This window comes from Diabrotica undecimpunctata, chromosome 9 (assembly GCF_040954645.1).
Source record: "Diabrotica undecimpunctata isolate CICGRU chromosome 9, icDiaUnde3, whole genome shotgun sequence".
Lineage (NCBI taxonomy): Eukaryota > Metazoa > Arthropoda > Insecta > Coleoptera > Chrysomelidae > Diabrotica > Diabrotica undecimpunctata.
The window spans coordinates 17,249,815-17,273,145 of NC_092811.1; the positions used below are offsets into that span (position 1 = coordinate 17,249,815).

General features: G+C 31.8%; 1 protein-coding gene across 1 annotated transcript in view; it reads left to right on the forward strand.

The window, feature by feature from the left end:
* Window positions 1-23,331, forward strand: part of DopEcR (G-protein coupled receptor DopEcR) — a 374,495-nt gene that overhangs the window by 346,599 nt on the left and 4,565 nt on the right. Inside the window, exons 6-7 of the mRNA XM_072542827.1 lie at window positions 15,157-15,556; window positions 20,240-20,492. Of these exons, the coding sequence (XP_072398928.1) occupies window positions 15,157-15,556; window positions 20,240-20,413 (574 nt within the window). The 3' untranslated portion in view covers window positions 20,414-20,492. The remainder of the gene's footprint in view (window positions 1-15,156; window positions 15,557-20,239; window positions 20,493-23,331) is intronic.

Below are 23,331 nucleotides of genomic sequence, written 5' to 3' on the forward strand. Positions count from 1 at the left end.
TGAGAAATAATATGCCAAAAAAAATTCATAAAAACGAGTGTGGTGTTATAAATTTAGATTCTAATCGAGAAGTCGGAACCCACTGGGTAGCTTATGCAAAATCTAAGTCTAACGTAATTTACTTTGATTCTTATGGAGACTTACCCCCTCCAAAAAGCGTAATAAAGTATTTTTTAAGTAATGGCGATGTAAAAATATATTACAATTATGATAAAATCCAAAACGACTCATACAGGTGTGGTCATTACTCCTTAGATTTTCTATACAACTACTATAAATAGCAAACATTGATTGTTTACGTTTTAAAACAATGTCTTTCAACTTTACGCTTACTGGGAACGCTTCAAATCTGAGTTATAGTTTTAATCCTCCGATTTACCTTGAAGATGAATTCGATTACGAAATTGGGGTAACTAGTTTTTATAGTTTTAATAGTATTCCAAATATCGATGAAAACAATAACATTTTTCTCTGGAATATACGAAATGTTACTTATACCTATAAATTACCAAAGGGGTCTTATGAATTAGATGATATTACAAAACTTATAAAAGAAAACATGAAAAAGAGAGATAGTGATGCGACTATAGAAATTACTCCACAGTTATCATCCTCCAAAGTTATAATTAATAGTAATAGAGAAATTTCATTTCTTCCCGCGAATTCTATTGGGAAATTATTTGGATTTAAATCAGGGCTACTAGCAGCAAACCAGATACATATCTCAGACAACCCAGTGGAGATTTGGGGTGCAAACGCATTATGTATTGACTGTAACATAGCATCAGGATCCTATTTAAACGGAAATCCAGTTCACATTATCCATCAGTTCTTCCCAACCGTACCAACTGGGTATAAAATAGTTGAGGTACCCCAAAATATTTTGTATTATCCAGTGAGTATTAAAACAATCTCTAACCTTACAGTAAAAATTATCAACCAAGCAGGTAAACTTGTTGACTTTGGAGGGGAGGAGGTTACTGTAAATCTACATCTTAGAAAACGTATATAATGGTTTTAGTTTTTTCTCGCGAACCAAAAACATATATAAAGAGATTACCTTCTACAAAAATAACTCCATCTCTACCAAAATCATATAAAAGGAGATTACCTTTTAAACAAATAACTCCATCTAATCGTCGCTTTCTTCAATCGTTAGGATTTAAAGTCTTGGTATAATGGAAATTCTTCACGTTACTGGTCAACCTTTTAATGATAACACTATTGAAGATTATCAGTTCCACACTTATCAACCATACATTCCTGGAAAATTGGGATACAATGATGAAATCCGTATTTCAGTACAAGATTTGGATAGTTTGACGTTTCCAGCAAATAGTTTCCTCTATATTGAGGGCAAATTAGCCACACATGACAATAAAACACCAACCAAAATAAAATTTATTAATAATAGTATAGCTTACTTGTTTCGTGAACTACGTTTTGAATTAAATGGGGTAATAATTGACTCAGTACGTGATGTAGGATTAGTATCAAGTATTAAAAACTATCTTAGCCTTAACGAAAATCAAAGCTTGCTATTGGAAAATGCTGGTTGGTTTCCAAAAATGAGTAGAATGGAAAATAATAGTGAAGTCCCTAAAAACAATGTTTTGGTAGATTCAAATGGAAACTTTAATGTGTGTATACCTTTAAGACTATTATCCGGATTCTTTGAAGATTTTAGAAAAATTATTATGAACATGAAACAAGAATTGATACTTATTCGATCAAATGATGATATTGATGCAGTAGTAAGCGAAGATGAGACTGAGCGTCCAAAAATTGACATTACTAAATTATATTGGGAGGTACCACATGTAACTCCTAGTATTCGAGAACAGTTGCGACTAAACAAAATTTCACATACAAACCAAGAACTACCTATTAAATTTCGAAGTTGGCAAATGATTGAATATCCAGCCCTAAATAACTCTACACGTCACACATGGTCAGTGCGGACTAGTACCAAAATAGAAACTCCACGACACATTGTTGTTGCTTTTCAAAATAACAGAAAATCAAAATTAACAAAAGATATGAGTAAATTTGATCATTGCACTTTAAAGAATATTAAAGTGTTTTTAAATTCTGAGAGGTATCCCTATAATGATCTTCAACTAGATTTTAAGACTAATAGGTTTGCCAAACTATATGAAATGTTTGCCAATTTCCAGGAGAGTTATTATCACATGACCTTAAACCAACCCATATTTAATCCAATTGACTTTAAAACAATTGCTCCACTTATACACATTGACTGCTCTCGTCAAAAAGAAGTAATTCAATCCGGATCTGTTGTGCTTCGTATAGAATTTGAGACAGATGAACCAACAACCTCTGATATCTCAGCCTATTGTCTAATACTTCACGAGAAAGAATTCACATATAACCCTCTAACAAAAATTGTGAAACAATTGTAAAATATTTATATTATACAAAACAGGTGAATGCAAATTAGGGAGCACCTGTATGCAAATTAATGAGCACCTGAAAATTAGGGAGTTTGTTTTAAATAGGGAGCAGCTGTATGCAAAGAGCAGGTACAGGTGTTGTAAAATTGTATCTAATGAGAGACTTCCCGTATGAGGACTGTATAAGGGTCAGGTGCTAATTATGGCATTATATGCGAAACTCTCTCATGCGCATGACTGAAAATTCTTTTAAAAATACAAATTATGCACTACACAAACTCAGTCTGTAATCATGTGCTTAATAGTAGATGTCCAAGGTTTTATTACCGAAAAAAATAAGTTTATCGTGAAAGAGTTTGCAAGTTATGATGGTCAAAAAATTAGTCATTTTTTTTTTAAACCACCATATCCGATACGATTATTGGGTCCTGAATATTATAATCAAGCTGTTTGGTTGATGAATAACCATCATGGATTGAACTGGAATCACGGATTTACACCAGTACACCAGTTCCATAATATTATCCAACATTTGACAAAAGGCGTTAATGCGGTTTATGTTAAGGGGCGAGAAAAGTCACAGTACATCAAAAAGTATAGTCTATCACCAGTTTTGGAGTTTGATGAACAACCAGCTCTGCAGAAAATGGAGCCAAGATGTCCATATCATTCAAACAGTGGGAGTGTTTGTGCTTTAAGTAATGTATTTCAACTTTATGATACTTTTATAATGAAATAAATTTTTTTTTTACATTTTGTTTTATTAATAAAAAACCTTATTAAAAAAATAGTACTTTATTCAATAACTATTACATGTTACAATTTATATTTTGAAGTGCAAGTTTACACAAATGACAACTGGATTGAGCTGGGGCGAATCCTTCTAACTCTGTTCTCCACTCAGGACGATTGAAATGAACGAAACATGGGAGACGAGTTTGAACTTCAAAATCCTGGCAAAATTTTCTGGGTAGTATAGACCATGAACGGAGAAGTTCAATTGGCTCTACAAATTTTCTTACGTAGGCTAGGCTAAAATATTCCAATTCTGTGGTCGTGAACTTGTACAACGGTTTTTTTGGATGCTCTGCCATTATGCGAGACCGGAGGCAACAATCCATCTTTAGTAAATCGGTTAATGTTCTTAAAGACCAAGTCTTTCCACTTTTGCTCTTCGTATCTGGAGAGAAAAAATAGTCTTACGTCTGCTTCTGGTTTTGTTGTGTAAACTTTACCACTACGCAAGCGCATCACTCAAACACACCTTTGAAAACTGTTTAAACATAAGTTGTTTATCTTTGTATTCACTTTTTAACTGGTTAATACGATTATTTATATGATTGATATATCTCTGACTTTTGTAAAATAGAATATCACGTTTTATCCTTTTAATGCGTATACTAAACTGATTAAGCCGTTCACGAAACCTTCTTGAGTCCATACTGTTTAAATTAACAATGGTCCTTCCTTATATCCTTCCTACCCCCATTGACACCGGTTGCAGGTGTGTTGCTCATTACCCCCACTCATAATAATATATTAACACTAGAGTGTACCAAGCAAGGTGTGTAAAACTTTATCAGCTAGCGGGGACTCATTCCTGTTGAAACTTGTTAAGCTAAATCATAAACCAGTTCGTTAGAGTCCCTCACAAAATCTAATTTGTATACTATTAATTATGTGTTCAAGTATAATAAACGAAGGGAACATACCATATAAATATTGTGATAATCTACTTAGCTATAGGAGTGACGAATGGGAAACATTTTCGAGACTTCCTTTTTATATTGTACGACAAAAGCTTTGTCTCGTTTGTCGTAAAATGTCTGGAACTAGACTTATTCGAAGAAACTTAATATTTAAAGGATGGAAATTGGTATTTGAATTTTGTGCATTTTGTAGTGAGACTAGACCTATGGGACTATCTCATCGTTCTGTAGGTTATCGTGATGGATTATTGGAATCCCCACCACATAAATGGGACTCCCCACGTCCAAAGTTAGATTTACTATAAATAGACGTTAAATTCTAAACAGCTATTATTATGATGGTATCATTAAACTTTATTGTTTTACAAGCAATTGTGGGAAATTTGCTCTTAATTCAAGAACCAATCAATGTTAGAGAAACTTTTGTGTGTTTTGATAGTAATGGTGTACTAAATGACACGTGGCCGTCGAAATGGACAAGAATGAAATCGTATCCGGAAAACAATTTTCTACCAACTTTACAAGCTCAAATAGCTTTGAACAGTACCAAATATAAATTGCGTTTTAGACATTTTAGTGAAAAAATCACTGATTCCGGCTGGTTAGAACTTTATAATGAAAGTCCCAAGGATGAAAAAGGTTTATCTCCAATATTTTATTATATAGCTATATGTTCAACTTTGTCAATAGTTCCTCTGCTAATGGAATTAATTAAAGTTTTAAATAAAAAAATATGTTAATATACAAGTGTTTTATTAATACACAAAAATATACATATGCTTAATTCTTAAATATAATTACAGATAACAAACAATAATTTATAAGTAGGAGTCATAATAAAAAGGTGCAACTTGGAACAATTCCTCATTGGGGATATTATTTAAGTCATATAATGTAGGAGCATCTATCATTTCATTCGCAAAAAATAAAAGGTCATCTATATTACCTTCATGCTGATTAATTAATAAATGGCCCCAAGCCAAAGTAGAGACATCACCAGGAATAACATATCTTTTATCGTCACGGGATGTTAGTGATACCTTATTTCGCAATTCGGTGTAAACAGTGTGCATTTCTGACCTAAAAAAATACATTTTTCTAAATATTGTTTCTTTGTTTTGTACAACTCTTACGTAATCATTTAAATGTAGTTGGTTTTTAACAACATGTCTGGAAACACCTTTCGCTTTTTTCACAATTGTATCAGCCACAATACAATAAGCTTTAGCTCCAGTACCATAAAATGCTTTAATGGTGGTGTTTGGAAATTCATTTTTCATCTTTCCAAGAATTGACTTTGTCTTGTCTACCCCATGTTGATTATTTTCCGAATAATTAGATGTATCAAAGTAACGTAGATTTTTGTTCATATCATCATAAAAGTTTGGTGTTTGTACTTCTAGAATGAGCGAATCAGTATCTGTATAGAGAAGATTAGCATTATTGTGGTACTTGTTTTTAATATATCTGTAGAAAAAATCATATATGAATGTCTTAGATATATCCAGAATAGAAAAACCAATATATAAAGGTTTACCGTAAATAAGTTTGGTTTTATTTTAATGAATTGCAACTAAATTTTCGCTGAATATTGATAATGAGTTAAATTCTGGTTTGGCAATTAAAGATTTTGCTCCAACCCTTCCAAAATGGTAGGTCATTATGCTGATCATGCATATTGGGTGGATAATGCAAGTCTACTTCCAACACATACCCCTTTTCACCATCATCATCAATATTAAAAACATTAAATTGGTCAATTTCTTGTTCATTTAACGATCTAAAATTTCCCCAAGGAACAGGTTGGCTCATGGCGGCGCCGTAGAGATTAGTGGCATCTAGATACATTATGTATGTTTCCGGTTTTGTTGGATCGAAATTATTTAAAAATCTGTTGTTTGCAATACCCATACGTTTCCTACAGGTAGCCACGCCTCCTCTGATCCCTTTTTTGAAAAAGTGTACCATATCAACATCCGTTAAAAGCTGAAGCTCGATATCGGTATATTTTAACATAGCATCCCATGTTAGAGATGGGGCTGTAACATAATGTGCAGGATCCAATTTGTACTCTTTGAGACATACCTTTCTAAAATTTTCAAATATGTCAGCTAGTAGAAGTACATCTGATTTTAAATACAGCATTCCATAATCCCCCATAGATGGGCAGTTAAAATGATCCCAGACCTCCTGTGCTCTGTTATAATCTTCTGTAGTTATATGTTCTCCCCTTAAATTATCATAAAATTTTTCTTTAGATGGTAGATGTTTCGCTTCTAATTTGATATAACTATCAATATATGTATATGGAAATACACCTTTAGGGCGCATTAAACCGAACTCTTTTTCACCTGGGAAATATTTCCTTATTTTATTGCATTGACTAGACTCTACTGTTTGGCTTAATTTATCTAAAGACTTTGCTAAAAATTTAAATGAATCTACAAACCTCAATTTTAAATAAACATTATGTTTTTTGAATCATCACTCTTGTGTACTAGAACAGATTTTGAAAATGTAATATACTTTTAATCGACTCAAAGTCAGCATAAATTACAAACGGGTGTTGGCTTGTCTTTTCAATATTGATAAATTTTAGAATATTGGATGGAAGAGTTTCACCACACTTGTTAACTCTCAATTCACTGGTTGGGAGTATTGTAGAGATGTGTAAACAATCATTTTCTTGGTGATTTTTTAGCTTTTCAAGGGTTGAAAAAGTTTGAAGACACCCATCACAGAAATATTGTTTTCCGTCATATTTTGTCTTTTGAGTTTTTACTAAGCGATACAAGTCTGTTATGAGACAATAATGGCTCTGATTATTGTCACTTATTAATAAAAGATTAACATGTGTAAGTTTACGTTGTTGAGTATAGTGAAGTGGTCCTACAACTTCATATTGCATCTTGTTTTCTTTAAAATATGATTGAAGACCGTAAACGTTAACTGATATATTGTTTAAAATCTCAAACTTGTTAATGTCCTTTAACTTAACCGGGAACCCGATACCATCAAAATTTAGAAGTGTGTCACAAGGAGGATATGACTCTGGTTTTGTTGGATCACCATTAGCAGGAAATATAGCAGCCATCACACAATAAGCAAAACACATGCTATCTTTGTTTTGAATATTTAAAATTGCACCTTTTCTTTTAATCTGCAATGGAAGATTAATATATGCTGATGCAGAAACAGTACTGAATTTGTTAATGTTGACATCTAGGAATAGAATTTCCTGAAGTGCCCAGTTGGAATCTTTCTCCTGGAACTCTGATGCTTGTGTCATTATCGCTTCAGCAAAGTCATCATACATGTCGGATATGTGACTACTCAAAGTGAAGATTTTATTAGATGTATTCATTGACTTAATATCTGACATCTCATTCTCGGGTTTGTAAAACATTGCAAACAGTTCACAGTTAACTTTAAGAGCCGTGTGTTGAAGAAGATAGTCACTAAGAATTTTTATTACTTTTGGTTTAACCTCATTCATGAAGCCGGAATAGGAAATTTTGTTAGATTTACTCATAAATCGGTATGATGCTATTCTATTTTTAAATGCATGTGTTAGTTTAGTAACACCATTCTCAAGCACTTCAACACCTATTGGTCTTAGTCTCTTTCTCGGAATCGGGCAAGCGGCGTAACACGAACTAACTTCATGACGTTGTAAATTAGAACCTCGTGTGAAAGTCTTTCCACATTTGTTACAGATAAACACACGCGAGTTTATTACAAACAGTCATATGTCTACGAAGGTTATAAGACCGCGAAAAAGTTTTACCGCACGTACACTGATTCATCTTATATGTTTAAACATCTAGAATGATTCACCCAAGCTTAAATACCCTTTTTTACCCCTACTCCTGCGCTATAGCCTCTATGTGGGTGCGCAAATGTTTTGCTTTCCACCTTTCTTTATATAAATAACACAAATGAAAAGCTGCGACTATGTCACCCGTATATTTGCAAATTATATTGTAAGGGCAGATATATGCAGATTGCATTCACAAATTAAAAACAGTTAAATATAAAATAGGTAGCAGTTGTTTAACAGATGTTCTGCTTTCCACCTTTCTCTATAAAAAATGAGACCAGTATGTATGTAAATTATAATGTGGCGGCAACTGTATGTAAATTACACCTGCAATTTAGTGATAGGTGAATGTAAATCAGGAAGCAGATGTTTGACAGGTAAACAACAGTTGTATGCTAACCCTTTGTGTATGGGGATAGGTTAAAAACACAAGTTCCCCACTTATAATAGATATAAAAGAGGTGCTCCTCGGCTTTATAAAATAAAATAAGACACTTATTCGGTCAGTTAAACTTTTACCATAGCAGACAGAGAAATCATGGAACAAGACGATTTAAGTAGTGAGGCATCAACAATTGATCTTGACGAAATAATTGACAGTGAATTTTTAGAAGTAGATAATTCCGAAATTGACGAAAAAATTGTTAATATTAGTGATATTGATAATAGATGGTTTTTAGTTAATCAACAAAGTTACCCTATATGCGTTACAGAACACTAATACATTTTGGACAATACTCCACTGTGCATATCTTGTTTTTTTAGTGTATTGCAAGGACTACCAAGCGAAGTCCCATCTGCCCATGTGAGCCGCCATGTTAGTGGGAGATATAATGAAATATCTGGACATCATTGCGCTGTGTGTGAAACAAAACTATATTCCGTGGTGTTTATAAACCACTGTCTTCTGTGTAATGCATAGACTATACAATTAAATAGGTACTATACTTGGTTATACAAATATATAAATTTTTAAAAAAGTGTTGTTTTAATTCTTTAAGTTTTATTTAATGAAAATGTCCCATATCTCTGAACACAAAGCAGTTTTTTATCTTGAAATGTATTGTTTAGTTCCGCAGAGATTTTTTAAAATACTTGCAAAAAATCCAAAAAACTTTGTTTTACTTGTTTTTTTCAAAAAAAAAACTTTACCAGGAACTTGATATTATCTACCTACTAATACTGTAAAAATTTGGGCCTTTTATCTTCTAAGTATCCAGAGATATTTGATATAAAATGTTAAAAAACACTAAAAAATCCAATTTTCGGACTTTAACTATAATATAAATAAGATCCCAATAACATTTCTTTTAATTTCCAAGTTTGAAAACATTTAATTTTTATCTAAAACCTTTTATTTTTAAAAATTATGACAAATTAAAAAATTTCGTTAAAATCCTGGCCTATTTTATTTGAAATAATCCATGAAGTACGGTATGGTACTGCTGGCGCCATCTTTAATTTCAATGGCGAAACTCTCCAAGATTACATTCAAACGTGAAGGAGAGGTTATCGTTTTAATTTATAGATGGAGCTAAATGACTGAAAAGTGTTCAAATAATAAATAAATGTTTTACTGCTCATCTCTGTTTTAGCAAAGAATATAGACGCTTAACATCGAGTTAGAATCTATGGAGAAGCTATGAGCATATTAACGTGTGTATTAAAAACGGCGTAGGTAGGCGTGGCTAACTGTGAAACCAATATGGCGGTGGGATCATGGCCGGACTCAATAATATTAAAACTACTATAAAAATATGAGTAGTTATTCAGGAGATTTAATAATAATCTACAAAGTGCAATACATTTTTAATAAACTATGATTTATTTATCCCGCGGTAAACACAAAAAACACGATATATTATACATAAAGATAAATTAATACAGTCAAATACTCTTAATTTATTCTCTGAAGTACGGGCCATTCCTTTGTTTACATATTTGTATACTAACCTGTAGAACGATATTCCTGAAGATTTTTTATTAATATTGCTTCTGCCACTGCAACTACGTTGAGAACAAGAAACCATTATTATACACTATCACAATATATTATTACAGTTTCTATAAAAGTATTATAAAACTAAAAATATTCGAAAAATAACAAAAGTAAATAAACATATACGATCTGTCAAAAGTGGCAAAACAATATGGCCGAAGTGAGGTCGTTTTTAGTCACGTGATGCCCTCTCCATAGATTCTAACTCGATGACGCTTAAGTAACGTAACATAAAATGGCGGTTCGTTTGTTGATATATTTGAATAAAATCTGGTGTTTTTTCTGTTTGTTTTCGTAAAAAAATGGTGTGTGTGTGTGTGTCTGTTTGTGGGTGTTTGTGAAATATCTGGATTATTTAAAATTATGTCAAAAAGTAAGTAATCTACGATTATTATTTCATGTTTAATAACAATCAAAATGTTTAATAACAATCGAAATTTGCTTTAAACTATAAGTCAAAACAAAAATTATTTCATGTGTTGGTTTATTTAAAAATTAACAGTATTTTTTATACTTTATACAAAAAAATAATTTCGATTGTCAAATTGGGTCAAAGAATTCATGTAAATTTCATAAAAAGTCATTATTTTTCATTTTTTATCAATTTAGACCATGAAACACCCTAAAGTTTTGTATTTTTTTTTGAAAACAAAGCAATATTTTACCTTTGTTGATGTACTAACAGCTATAACTTCATATAAAAGACAAAAAACTTTTTTGCCTAGTACATCAAGGAAGATATGTATCAAACAGATAATTTTTAACCTAGGTACTAAGAAAATAAAAGGCAGATTATTGTGTATATTTTTATTTTTTTAGTGACAAACCCAAACAATTCAAGTTAAAAAGTTTTGTATTCTTTTGAAAACAAAATAATATTTTACCTTTGTTGATATACTAACAGCTATAACTTCATATAAAAGACAAAAAGACTTTTAGGGCTTCTATGTGTTTTTTTATAAAAACACATAGTACCATTAAAAGTCTTTTTGTCTTTTATATGGAATTATAACAGTTAATACATCAAGGAAGATATGTAGCTTATATTGTCATTAGATAAATATTAAACTCTATAATAATTAAATTACATTGATTTTTGATTATCGCTTACAAAATAAATCAGTTCAAGTTTAAAAAAGTTTTGTATTCTTTTGAAAACAAAATAATATTTTACCTTTGTTGATATACTAACAGCTATAACTTCATATAAAAGACAAAAAGACTTTTAGGGCTTCTATGTGTTTTTTTATAAAAACACATAGTACCATTAAAAGTCTTTTTGTCTTTTATATGGAATTATAACAGTTAATACATCAAGGAAGATATGTAGCTTATATTGTCATTAGATAAATATTAAACTCTATAATAATTAAATTACATTGATTTTTGATTATCGCTTACAAAATAAATCAGTTCAAGTTTAAAAAAGTTTTGTATTCTTTTGAAAACAAAATAATATTTTACCTTTGTTGATATACTAACAGCTATAACTTCATATAAAAGACAAAAAGACTTTTAGGGCTCCTATGTGTTTTTTTATAAAAACACATAGTACCATTAAAAGTCTTTTTGTCTTTTATATGGAATTATAACAGTTAATACATCAAGGAAGATATGTAGCTTATATTGTCATTAGATAAATATTAAACTCTATAATAAAAATTACATTGATTGATTAAATTACATTGATTTTTGATTATCACTCACAAAATAAATTTCACTATTAAATTTGAACAAGTCTTGAAATCCTAAGTATTGGTTTTACCTTTTCACTCGCACAATGAATGAATACTTGTTAATAATTTGTTGGATGTAGCAATTTTTTGGTTCAAAATTTGTAAACTTTGCTGAGCCCTCTTTTTTTTCCTGTCATAGCTGGATAGTTTTTTTAAAATAATATCCCTTTGGTTTTTATAGTCACTTAAAAATTTTTCATTTGCACTTACAAATTCTGTTAACACTTTTTTAAAATCATGATCGGAAGTTACTACCGTTTTATCAATACCATCGTAGTCCGTTGTCGCATTAAGCGCACTTCCTTCCTCTATTGACCCGTTTAATTCACTCATTGACACTTTTAAAACTTGTTCATCTTCGGAAGCACTATCTTCAGATATATTATCATATCTTGAATCCATTATTGATTGGCCTGGTGTGGATGAACAGGAAACCTTCTGCTGGAATTCTTTAAATCCTAAGGGACAATGGTTTTCCATATCGCCTTCAACAAACTCTATGCTTGAGTTAACACTATCCTCCAAATGAGGAGATTTTAGCAATTGCGTAATAATTTTCCCCGATTTTTTTCCATTAATAGGAACACTAAACTTGGATACTTTCATTTTGGTTTTTTCACAGAAAACTAAAACTTTTTAACTTAAATTGTTTGGGTTTGTCACTAAAAAATAATCATATAATGGAGCAAGTATTGGTTTTATAGGATCCTAATCCCTCTCACAGTCCTATACCCCTCTCTGAATTGCTATGTAGTGGTGTAACCAATGAAAAATAAACCTTATTTCTTAGACCCAACCCACTCCCTACTTACCTCTTACTAAAGGTAATTTCTACAAACATAATTTTTAATAATTTTCTTTGTGTCTCAATACCTGCTACCCACATCAATTAAATCTTGAAGAACCTCACCTGTGTAGTGCTACCAGCAGTTTATTAACTTAATTTCAGGCCTCTTTCAAGCAGCTACATATGTACCCATATAAAACTACAAAATACTAATTGAAAGAAAAAGGGTATTTCATTTATTGCAGACTGCAAAGTTTATGCATTCAGTACCCCTATCCAACTACACAATACTAATTGAAAGAAAAGGTGTTACTTTATTTATTGCTTGTTGTACAATTTATCTATAAGTACCTCTATATACCTATTCACTTAAAGACAAGATGCTAGTTGCATCTGTGCATATATTACTACAATTAATTCTCTTTGTATCCACATTCATTGCTACCAACATAAGTAGTTAATTTGCTAACTTCTTTATTTATATGTACCCATATAACATACTAATTAAAGAAAAAGGTGCCACTTTAATTATTGCAGGCTGCAAAATTTATACTACCCATATAACAAAATATTACTTAAAAGACAAGATTCATTTATTGGAAGTTGCAACTGTACCAGTACACAATATTAATTGAAAACAAATGTCCCTGCACCTTGAGACCCATCTGAACAAGTACAAAGTGTTTAAAAAATTAACATGTGTTGTTATAGCTATATAGTGACCAAATTCTTTGTTAAAATACAGTAAATATTAGTGGAAAGAATAAAATAAAAAATGTTTTTTTATGAATGCATTTTTTATAAATTAATGATTTTTGGCTGTTTATTCTTGAAACTTTATGAAACAGATATGAGGCTTTTCGGCAATACTATATTTGTGGTCTAAAATTTATGTAGTAAATTAATACAAACAGTATTAATTGTGATTAAAATTTTTTCTAAATTTCTTTGTAAAATCTGTCTCAAAATTAGTGAAAGGAGTAGTATAAATAAAAATGTTTAATGAATGTATTTTATTTTTCTGTTTTATATTTAGTACATGATTAATATTTTAGCGGTTTTTTCTATTCTAAGTCGGAAGCTTACTCGGCCAAAGCAACAAATTCCCAGTACCTGGTTCTACATGGACAATTTTCTTCAACGTAGTGGATACGGACATTTTCGTTAAAGTTGACCATTAAATAGTCCTTGATATCTTTATAACAAAATAGCTGCATACATGGACTTTAAGGATATGAATGTTTTCCTGCTTATCTATAAATTAATTCCAGGGGCTTGGGTTATTTAAGTATTATTTTTGATGCTTTAAGTATATTGAACAAAAAATATTTCTCTGTTTTACTACTAGTAAAAATTAATAATTTTTGAGTGGGTTTCTTGAAACTATATGTCTTATATCTTTAAGGACTTTATCATTTAGTAATCCTGGATATTTATAAACTAGTGTCATTAGGGTACCATAAGTTAATTTTATTATTTTGAAACTTGATTCAATTGGAATTGTTTTACTTTGAGTTGGCTAACTTTTAACACCAGGTTATATTTAGGATGACAAGCTTATGCAAATTAGGGAGCATGACCCCTGGTATGGCAAATTAGGGATAGCTGTATGCAAATTAGGGACAGGTGTATGCAAATTGGGGAGCACATTCAAATTTGGGACAGGTGTATGCAAATTAGGGAGCACATTCAAATTAGGGACAGGTGTATGCAAATTAGGGAGCACATTCAAATTAGGGACAGGTGTATGCAAATTAGGGAGCACATTCAAATTAGGGACAGGTGTATGCAAATTAGGGAGCACATTCAAATTAGGGACAGGTGTATGCAAATTAGGGAGCACATTCAAATTAGGGACAGGTGTATGCAAATTAGGGAGCACATTCAAATTAGGGACAGGTGTATGCAAATTAGGTACAGGTGTATGCAAATTAGGGACAGCTGTATGCAAATTAGGGCAGGTGTATGCAAATTAGGGACAGGTGTATGCAGGTGCTCCGTGCTCCTCTGCTCCTACGCTATTTCCTCCCTACTGTCATGGTGCGGTGAAATAACAAGTTTCTATTCTGGTGTTTTCCAAATCTTTTCTTAATTTGTTTTTTTTAGCCTTGTAACACTCATATGTGTGTCAGTGATGTTTATCTGTATTAAACTTTGTTTGTTAAGTGAAAGTTTAAATTAATTGTTATATCATCACTGGGCACTGGGCAGCTTCCCACTATGTTATTGTACATAAATTATACATATTGCTTATTGTTTGTAATGAAACAGATTGCAATAAACATTGGATGTTAAATAAAAAAAAACTAAGAATCTTTGCGCCGTAGAAAAACTATTTTAAATGAAAAATGTAGGTAAGACAATTTTGAACAAAAATGTTTAGTGGCACTTTTTGTGTAAAATAAACCGTTCACTCAAAAATATCGCTTTATCAGAGTGAATTATCGACAAAAATCAAAAAGCATTTCAAAGGTAAAGAGTGCAGCTTTCTTACGCAATTTTTGTATTTTGCCGTAATTAATTTCTATAAAAGTGTTAAATAAATAAACTTTTCGCGATTTTTGCCATTTTTTACGATTTTCGTGAGATCATAATGTATCACTTTTCCATTAACAGGTCACTTTTTTACACTTACATTATAGATTATTTATAGGCAATATTCTTATTGGCAATTGCGTTTAATTTTTCTAGGTGCCAATGTTGGATGGTATTTACCTGGATATCTGCCGCAATGCTGTGCTGTCCTCCCCTACTTGGTTTTACGAAGTCCTCGTTCGACCCAGACGCCTACATCTGCATGCTCGAGTGGGGCAGCATGGCTGCCTACAGTATCACCCTCTCTATCCTCATCTTAGGCCCAAGCGTGATCACGATTATCTATACCTACACTTACATCTTCAGCATGCTGCGTAAAATTAGAAGCGGTTACCCTTTCCACGATAAGGAGTACGCTACAGCACTGTCGGAGAATTTGTCGAATCCCAGCCACTTAATGTCGTTCACTTTGGTGGTGACGTTTTGGCTGTCGTGGATTCCGTATATTGGACTAAAACTGTACGAGTATTTTACTTCTCCGTTGGAAAATCAACAGGTAACAATTACTCGGCTTTCTTCAGATCATCCTAGGCCAATTAAAGTGTTAACGTTATTTCAAATACCAAAGTTAATTGTCTTTTGTTTTTTACTAGTATTTGCTTTTTTAATTCGCCGTGATAATAACTTTTACCGACTATTTTTCATTAAATAAAACTTCTGTTCTGCGCTTGTCTGCTATTTGAATAGTAGTTCAAAACTCGACCAACAGAATGCGGTAGCAGCAGTATCGTTTGCAGACTTGCGTTAAGTCAATAAATTACCACTTGTGGCGATAGCGTTTGAAGAAACTCACATTTAGAGATGAGCGTTGTTGGAAAAACATCGATAGTTACCAGTGATTAAACATCGGAACCGTACCATCGGTGGCAATACAATATCGAGCCTAAACATCGATGTTTTCCAACACCAATGTTGACTCGATATAACAGACAACAGAATTAAAATTATGTCAAAATATTATTAATTTCTTGGACCTAACCTCGCAAAAACCAATAAAAAACTCCTTTAGTTATAAATTTCTCTAATATAGGCTTATGATCGCAGGTTAGGCATCTTTGGTTGCACACTGTCACTGTTCATCGCTACTGTTGATCGTAAAACTAACGATGCTCATCTCTACTCATATCTCACACAGACAGTCGTTGGTAAAAGTCCCGTATGATTGAATTTCTTTGCACGTTTAGTCAGAGTTAGGCTACTGCTCGCTTTTAAAATGGATCGATTTCTAATTAGAAGTGAATTACCTAGTGCTAGTGCAAGTACCAGGTCAAGTGAACGCAATGAACATCTGACTGATGATGAAATCATTTAGGAGTGAATACCTGCGAAACTCAAACGGATTGCCAATAGTTATTGTGTAAATGAAAAGGGAATTGTTCGTCTGTTTTTTACTATTAAAACTATTTATCGTTCGATTTTACGTCATCTGGTGGTGAACAGCCTAAACCTCGATGCTTGATATGTGGCGAACAGCTGTCCAACGAAACCATGGTGCCAAGTAATTTAAAAAGACACCTACTCACAAATGCGGCTGAAAAACCTATTGAATATTTTAAAAGGCTCTTGTCAAATCAGTCTACTCAGACTTCCATTTTTAAAAACTTTCATCTGTGTCTGATAAAGTACAAGAAGCCAGTTAGGCTATGGTTGAGTTGATTGCAAAAAATATGAAATCCCATACAACTGCCGAGACGACTATTTTGCTAGCATGCTGTGAAATTGTTAAAATTATGTTTGGTGAAAAATGTGAAAAAGAGTTTAAAAAAATACCATTATCTAATAATACGATTAAAAGGCGTATCGAGAACAGGTCTAGTATGTTGAAACCCAAGTAAATGAAAAACTCAAAACAACTGATTTTTTTGCGCTTCAAGTGGACGAATCCACAGATATAACTGGGAAGCCCCAGGTTATTGGTTTCGTTAGATTTATCGGCGAATCTAACGTAATTGAACAGTTTTTATTTTGTAAAGACCTCCCTGAAACAGGAACAGTTATTTTATCACTTCTGATTTGCCTTGGCTGTCCTGTTTGAGTGTTTGCACGTAAAATACATATAACAGTATATAAGAATATTGTTATTGTTCTGAAGTTATTTTCTTTTGGCATGTTAAAGTAATTAGTATTTAAATGGGAATAAGCCACAATTAAAAGTTAATAATACTTTATTTCCTTTTTGACAAATACAATTTGTATAGAATGAGTCACAGTTTAGTAAACAAAATAAGTAAATATAAATGTAAATCTAAAATTACGCTAAACCTAACACTACAAGACAAACACAAATAGAAAATGTAAAATTACTAGCATATACTTAAAATAATGTCAACTACTAAAATATTCATCAACAGAATAAAACGTATTCTGCAATAAAAACTCTTTTAAAGTTAATTTAAATATTTTCATATTCTTACATTTTTTTATTGGCTCGGGTAACTTATTATATATTCTTTGACCTATTATTGCAGGTGAGTAAAAATGCATATTTCCTTTAGAAAAAGGCACATGTAATTTTTGATTCTGCCTTGTATTTATATTGTGAATTTGACTATTAGTTTTAAATTTCTCAAGATTTGAATGAATAAAAACACAGACTTCAAAAATATATAAGCACGGCACAGTTAAAAGTTTATATCTAGTAAAGTAACTCTTACAGCTAGTGATTCGAGAAATACCAGCAATACAATGGACTATTCTCTTTTGAGACAGAAAGACTTCACTGAATTTACAAGACCTACCCCAAAATACTATGCCATACCGCAAACGAGACTCCACCTGAGCGTAATACAGCATAATTAGCTGTTTTTCACTTAGTATATCTTTGAGATTTCGAAGTAGGTAGCATGCTGAGTTTATTTTGGAAATAATATCATCACATTGCCTTTTCCAATTGAGACATTCATCAACATACAAACCCAAAAACTTTAGGAAATTAACTTTTTCAATTTGTTTAGAATATATTGATAGTTCGATATCTAACAGATGTTTCTGTCTATTGTGAAAATGAATGCATGCGTTTTATCTGCATTAAGATGTAAGTAATTCGAGGAAAACCAATTACTAAGATCACACAAAAGTTCGTTACATTTATTTTCAAGAGATATATGTGATTTATCTGATATAAGTATTGAAGTATCATCTGCATAAAGTATAAACTGTACAGCAGAATTTATTGAGACAATATCATTTAAGTAAATAAGAAATAATATTGGGCCAATTACAGAACCTTGCGGAACACCCATATGAATGTAAATGTAATCTGATTTGCAAATATTTACTGATTGTTGGGATACATCTGTTGAGGAGACATACTGACGACGTTCTGATAGGTAGGATTCTATCCATTTTAGAGAAAGATCTTTTATTCCAATATTTTCTAACTTATTAATGAGTAACGTATGATCGACACAGTCAAATGCCCTACTGAGATCACAAAAAATCCCGACAGGGCATTCATCCGCATCAATATAGTTAGTTATAGTCTCATAAAATGAATGAACTGCTGTATTTGAAGACTTACCTGCCTGAAAGCCATGCTGATATTTACTAACAATACCTTTCTCCACTAAATAAGAGTTTAATCTGTTAAGATAACAGTATTCGAATATTTTCGAAAACACTGAGGGGACAGTTATTGGGCGATAATTACTAATATTCTTTGGATCACCTTTCTTATGTACAGGAACGACTTTTCCCACCTTTAGATAATCCGGGAAAATACCATTGCAAAAAGACAAGTTTATTAGAAATGTTAAAGGTGATCATATGAATGGAATTACTTTTTTTAATAAAAATTGAGGAATTTCATCAAATCCACACGATTTTGAAGATTTCAATTTTCCTATCAATAATTCACTCAGCTCATTTGGAGTGTAAGGACATAATTGTAAAAAAATTTCATTTTCATTATAAGGCGGTTTCCTTAAAGTACCATTTTGATGACTGGGAATTTTAGAACGTACTTCAATTGGAGCATTCTTAAAGAAAACATTGAACATGTTAGCAACAATAGGGCATTCCCCTATTACACAATTTTCATCTGATTTTAGGCATATATTTTTCCTTCTGTTATTGTTAACATTATTAGTCACGTCGGCAAGTCTCCAGGCACTTTTTGTAGGATTATCTGATGATGAAATAATATTCTGGTAATAATTTTTCTTTGTCAAACATAAAAGTTTCTGGTGTTTCTTTTTCTCTAACTTGTAATATTCACGAAGACACGGACAGGATCTAGATAAAACATGCAAGTTTTTTAAGTTTCTACTAGATAAGCGTACTTCAGTGTTTACCCATTTTTTACGATCATTTATAATACGTTTATTTTGCAATGGAAAATTAATAGTAAAATAATACGAAAAAATATCAACAAACACATTAAAAACCAAATTAGTATCAAGTATACCATAAACAAGATTCAAATCTTCCAGCACAAGACTCATAAAAAAATTATCTATCCCACTCTCAGAAAAATATCGCTTTTGACAAGACATAGGCAAGGTCGATATATCGATTTCAAGTTCAACTAAAACAGTTCTATGATCAGACACAGTGTTTTCAAGAATACATGGTGTACCTAAATTAGAAAAATTTACAAAAATATTATCAATTGTTGTTATGCTGGTATTTGTTACTCTTGTAGGCCATTTGACAAAAGATTAGTATGTATGTTATAGGCAGATAAGCAATTCAGTAGTTTTGTTTGGTTATTGTTTGACGTTTTCATATCAATATTAAAGTCACCACAAATAATATAACATGCATTTGGCTAATTTGGAGTTAAAGTACGTTTATTGACGTTTCAATTTCCACTTCGGAAATCGTTCGCAAAAATCGTTCACTTTAACCTTTAATTGTGGTTTATTCCCATTTAAATAGTAATTACTTTAAGAATATTGTTGGGGTGAATCCTTTTCGATTAAATCGTTTAATTATTTTTATGCTAGCAGAAAAAATATCACGTGTTTTAAATAATTATCAAAGAAAACCAGTATAGAAATTAGATTGATTTCTTGATCGCGAATTCAACGGAAATAGATTGGTTACTTCATAGAGCAATATTTTTAATCGAAAATTCTATTTTCATTTCTATTATTTCACTAAAATTATAATAAAAATATAAAAAAACAATTTAATTCTTTGTTTATAAATTTATATTTATAAAAACTGTATGTTATAGGTCCTCCACTTCGGTATCGTATGGTTGGGTTTTCTCAACTCATTCTGGAAATCTGTGATCCTGATCACCATGAGTCCGCAATTCAGGCTGGCCCTTAGAATCTTCTGCATGACTATCTGCTGCAGATATAAGGGCCGCCTTCAAGCCGAGCTCATCGGAATGGACGATGACTGACTACTCCGATGCTTTCCCGCCCTGCACGCAAACTTTCCTATTACGGGCATTGCTGTGAGAGACTATGAATATTTTATAGGTAGGATAATTTCTGGTATTTAATTTCAAAATATAATTTGATTGTTTTTAAAATATAAAAATGTCTTTTTTTAAAGTTATCTCGACTTAAAAAATAAATAAAAATGTTAAAACTTGGTATAAATGGAAAGGTTTTATAAACTTAATAAATTAAATGCTGATAGTAATAATATATAATTAACGAATTGACTAATGTGACTAACCTTTTACCATCTTTTTGTGGTTCTGATACTTCTTTTTTCCATGAACGACATGTTGTTTCATTCGGAAGATCCATGTTTCATCAATGAAAACAAACTTGTACAAAGATGCTTCCTTCTCAGGAATATAATCTATCTATAATATAAAAATGAATCGCAAAATGTGTTGGTAAGCGCATAACTCAATAACGCATGGACCAATCTTAACAATTCTTTTTTTAAAATGTTCCTTGAAGTCTAAGTTTGGTTTTTAGGGCAAGAAAAATTCGAATAATTTCCGAAAAAACCCTAAAACGCTTCTTTTCTGTTTCTCATACAAATATTTTCTAACTAAATGTAGAGTCAATTTGAACTTTATTGCTATTCAATAAAGTTTATATTAAATTATAAGCACTCACTGTTGTCTAAACAATGTAGGTGTATTCCTAATGTTGAAGAGTCAATTTGCGCTATTGTCTGCACAAAGTTAAAATCCAATCAAATGTATGTGGTTGCGCGTTCGTGTGTGTGCGTGTTCGCGTTGGAGGATCTAATGCGTTCACACAAAAGTGATAATATCGTGAACCCGACCAAATTGAAAAGTCAAAAAATGTAAGAGCTATAGATTTGATTGGCCTCGCAATATTCTGTCTTTTATTTTAGTTTGGGAACGCGACATAAATTGCATCAGTTTTCACGTCGTTGCAACTATCAAACAAACCGCGTTAAAAAGCATTTATTATCTTTAATAATTAAGTTTCATTTATTATATTTTGTCAACTTGATAAACGAAACAAATTTTCCAGTTTTCTTTGATTTATTTTTGATTGATTGTTTTATATCGTGTTTTGTGCAAAGTGTTTTAATACCTGTGATTAATAATTATTAGGTATATTGGATATGCCTCCTATAAGACGAAGTAATTTAGGTAGAAGAATCCAAAGAAGCCTTTGGAGGCTTCAGATAGAACCTTCAAGATCTACGGAGCAATCAAAACCCAGTTGGTGGTGCAATGATTTTATTAGCAAGAGATTTTTGTCAAACATTCCAGTGATTTCACAATCAACGCCAGCTGATGAACTCAATGCATATTTGTGCTCCTCCAATTTGTGGAAACATGTCAAGGTATTACACTCATGCAAGAATATGCGTGTCGAGTTGCAAAATGACCAATCTATAGACATATTCTCTAAACAACTCATTGACATTGGTAATGGCAAATTTCCTATAGACACCTTGACTGGTTGCCATTAACTTTCCTCAAAGTGTTTGTCAGTTAACTCGATCAAAAGATGAACTTATTCAAAAGGTGTTACCAGATGTTGCTCAAAATTACAGAAACCATAATTGGTTTAGCGAACGGGCTATTTTGGCTGCAAAAAACATAGATGTAAATGAATTAGATTTCAAAATTCAAGAACAAATTACAGGCGAATTGAGGATATATAAATCAGTTGATTCGGCTACTAACCAAGATGATGTCGTCAACTATCCGCCTGAATTTTTAAACTCACTGGATTTACCAGGATTGCCAACTCACAATCTTCAATTAAAGGTTGGATCGGTGTTAATAATGTTGAGAAATATCAACCAACTGCGTCTTTGCAACGGCACACGGTTAGAGATAAAAAAATTATTGAACAACGTGATAGAAGCAACTATACTGAAAGGAAAGTATAAAGGAGAAGACGTTTTGATACCATGCATCCCAATGATTTCGACTGATGTACCATTTGAATTTAAACGACTACAGTTTCCAGTGTGGCTTCCTTTTGCTATGACCATAAATAAGTCCCAGGGGCAATCATTGGGTGTTTGTGGTATTAATCCAGAAAACTCATATTTCTCACATGTTTAATTATATGGTGCCTGTTCCCGTATTGGAAAACCATCAGATTTGTTTGTATATTCACCAGGTAATCAAACAAAAAACATTGTATATTATAAAGCACTACAATAAAAATAAAACAGATTTTTGTTAATAATTATGATTTACTTGATTTACAATAAAGCGATTACTGAAAATACTTATATACGTCTTATTTCATTATTCTTTATTACATCGGTTATTAACCCTATGTTAATAATAGTAATAATAAATAATTAAGTATATCTATGTTTTGTTATTGAAGCACCCACTTTATAAATATTTGTCACCTTTAGGTTCCCACTATCCCTTTAGATTATTTTTCAATCAGGTTTGAACCTTAAGTTTCCCTCTTAGTTTGAAGCCCTCTGGCAGACATCCCAGTGAGGGTTTTTAGTGGGTCCAAAAAGGAGGCCAAAGTTCGTGGAAGCAAAGACACTTAGGTCACACGAGCTGACCCTCACACATCGCCCTATCATCATGGTTACCGTTCTGTTCAGGAGAATTAAAGAAATAAACTGCCACATTAAAAATCTATTTGACAGAACGAAGTCTGTCGGGTCCGCTAGTTAAAAATAAAGTTCTTGTTACTGCAATATGATGCAGATCCATAAGTCCACGCCTTCGTGAATCTTTTTCCCGTCTGAAAACCAATTCCTTTAATGACCTCTATAATGATTGAATAAAACCATCGAACATCTCTCATAGTTACATATTTTCTACATAGAAAATACTAGAAATAATAAATATTTCTTAGGAATAATTATGCTCTCTACATTTGTGAACTTGTCAAG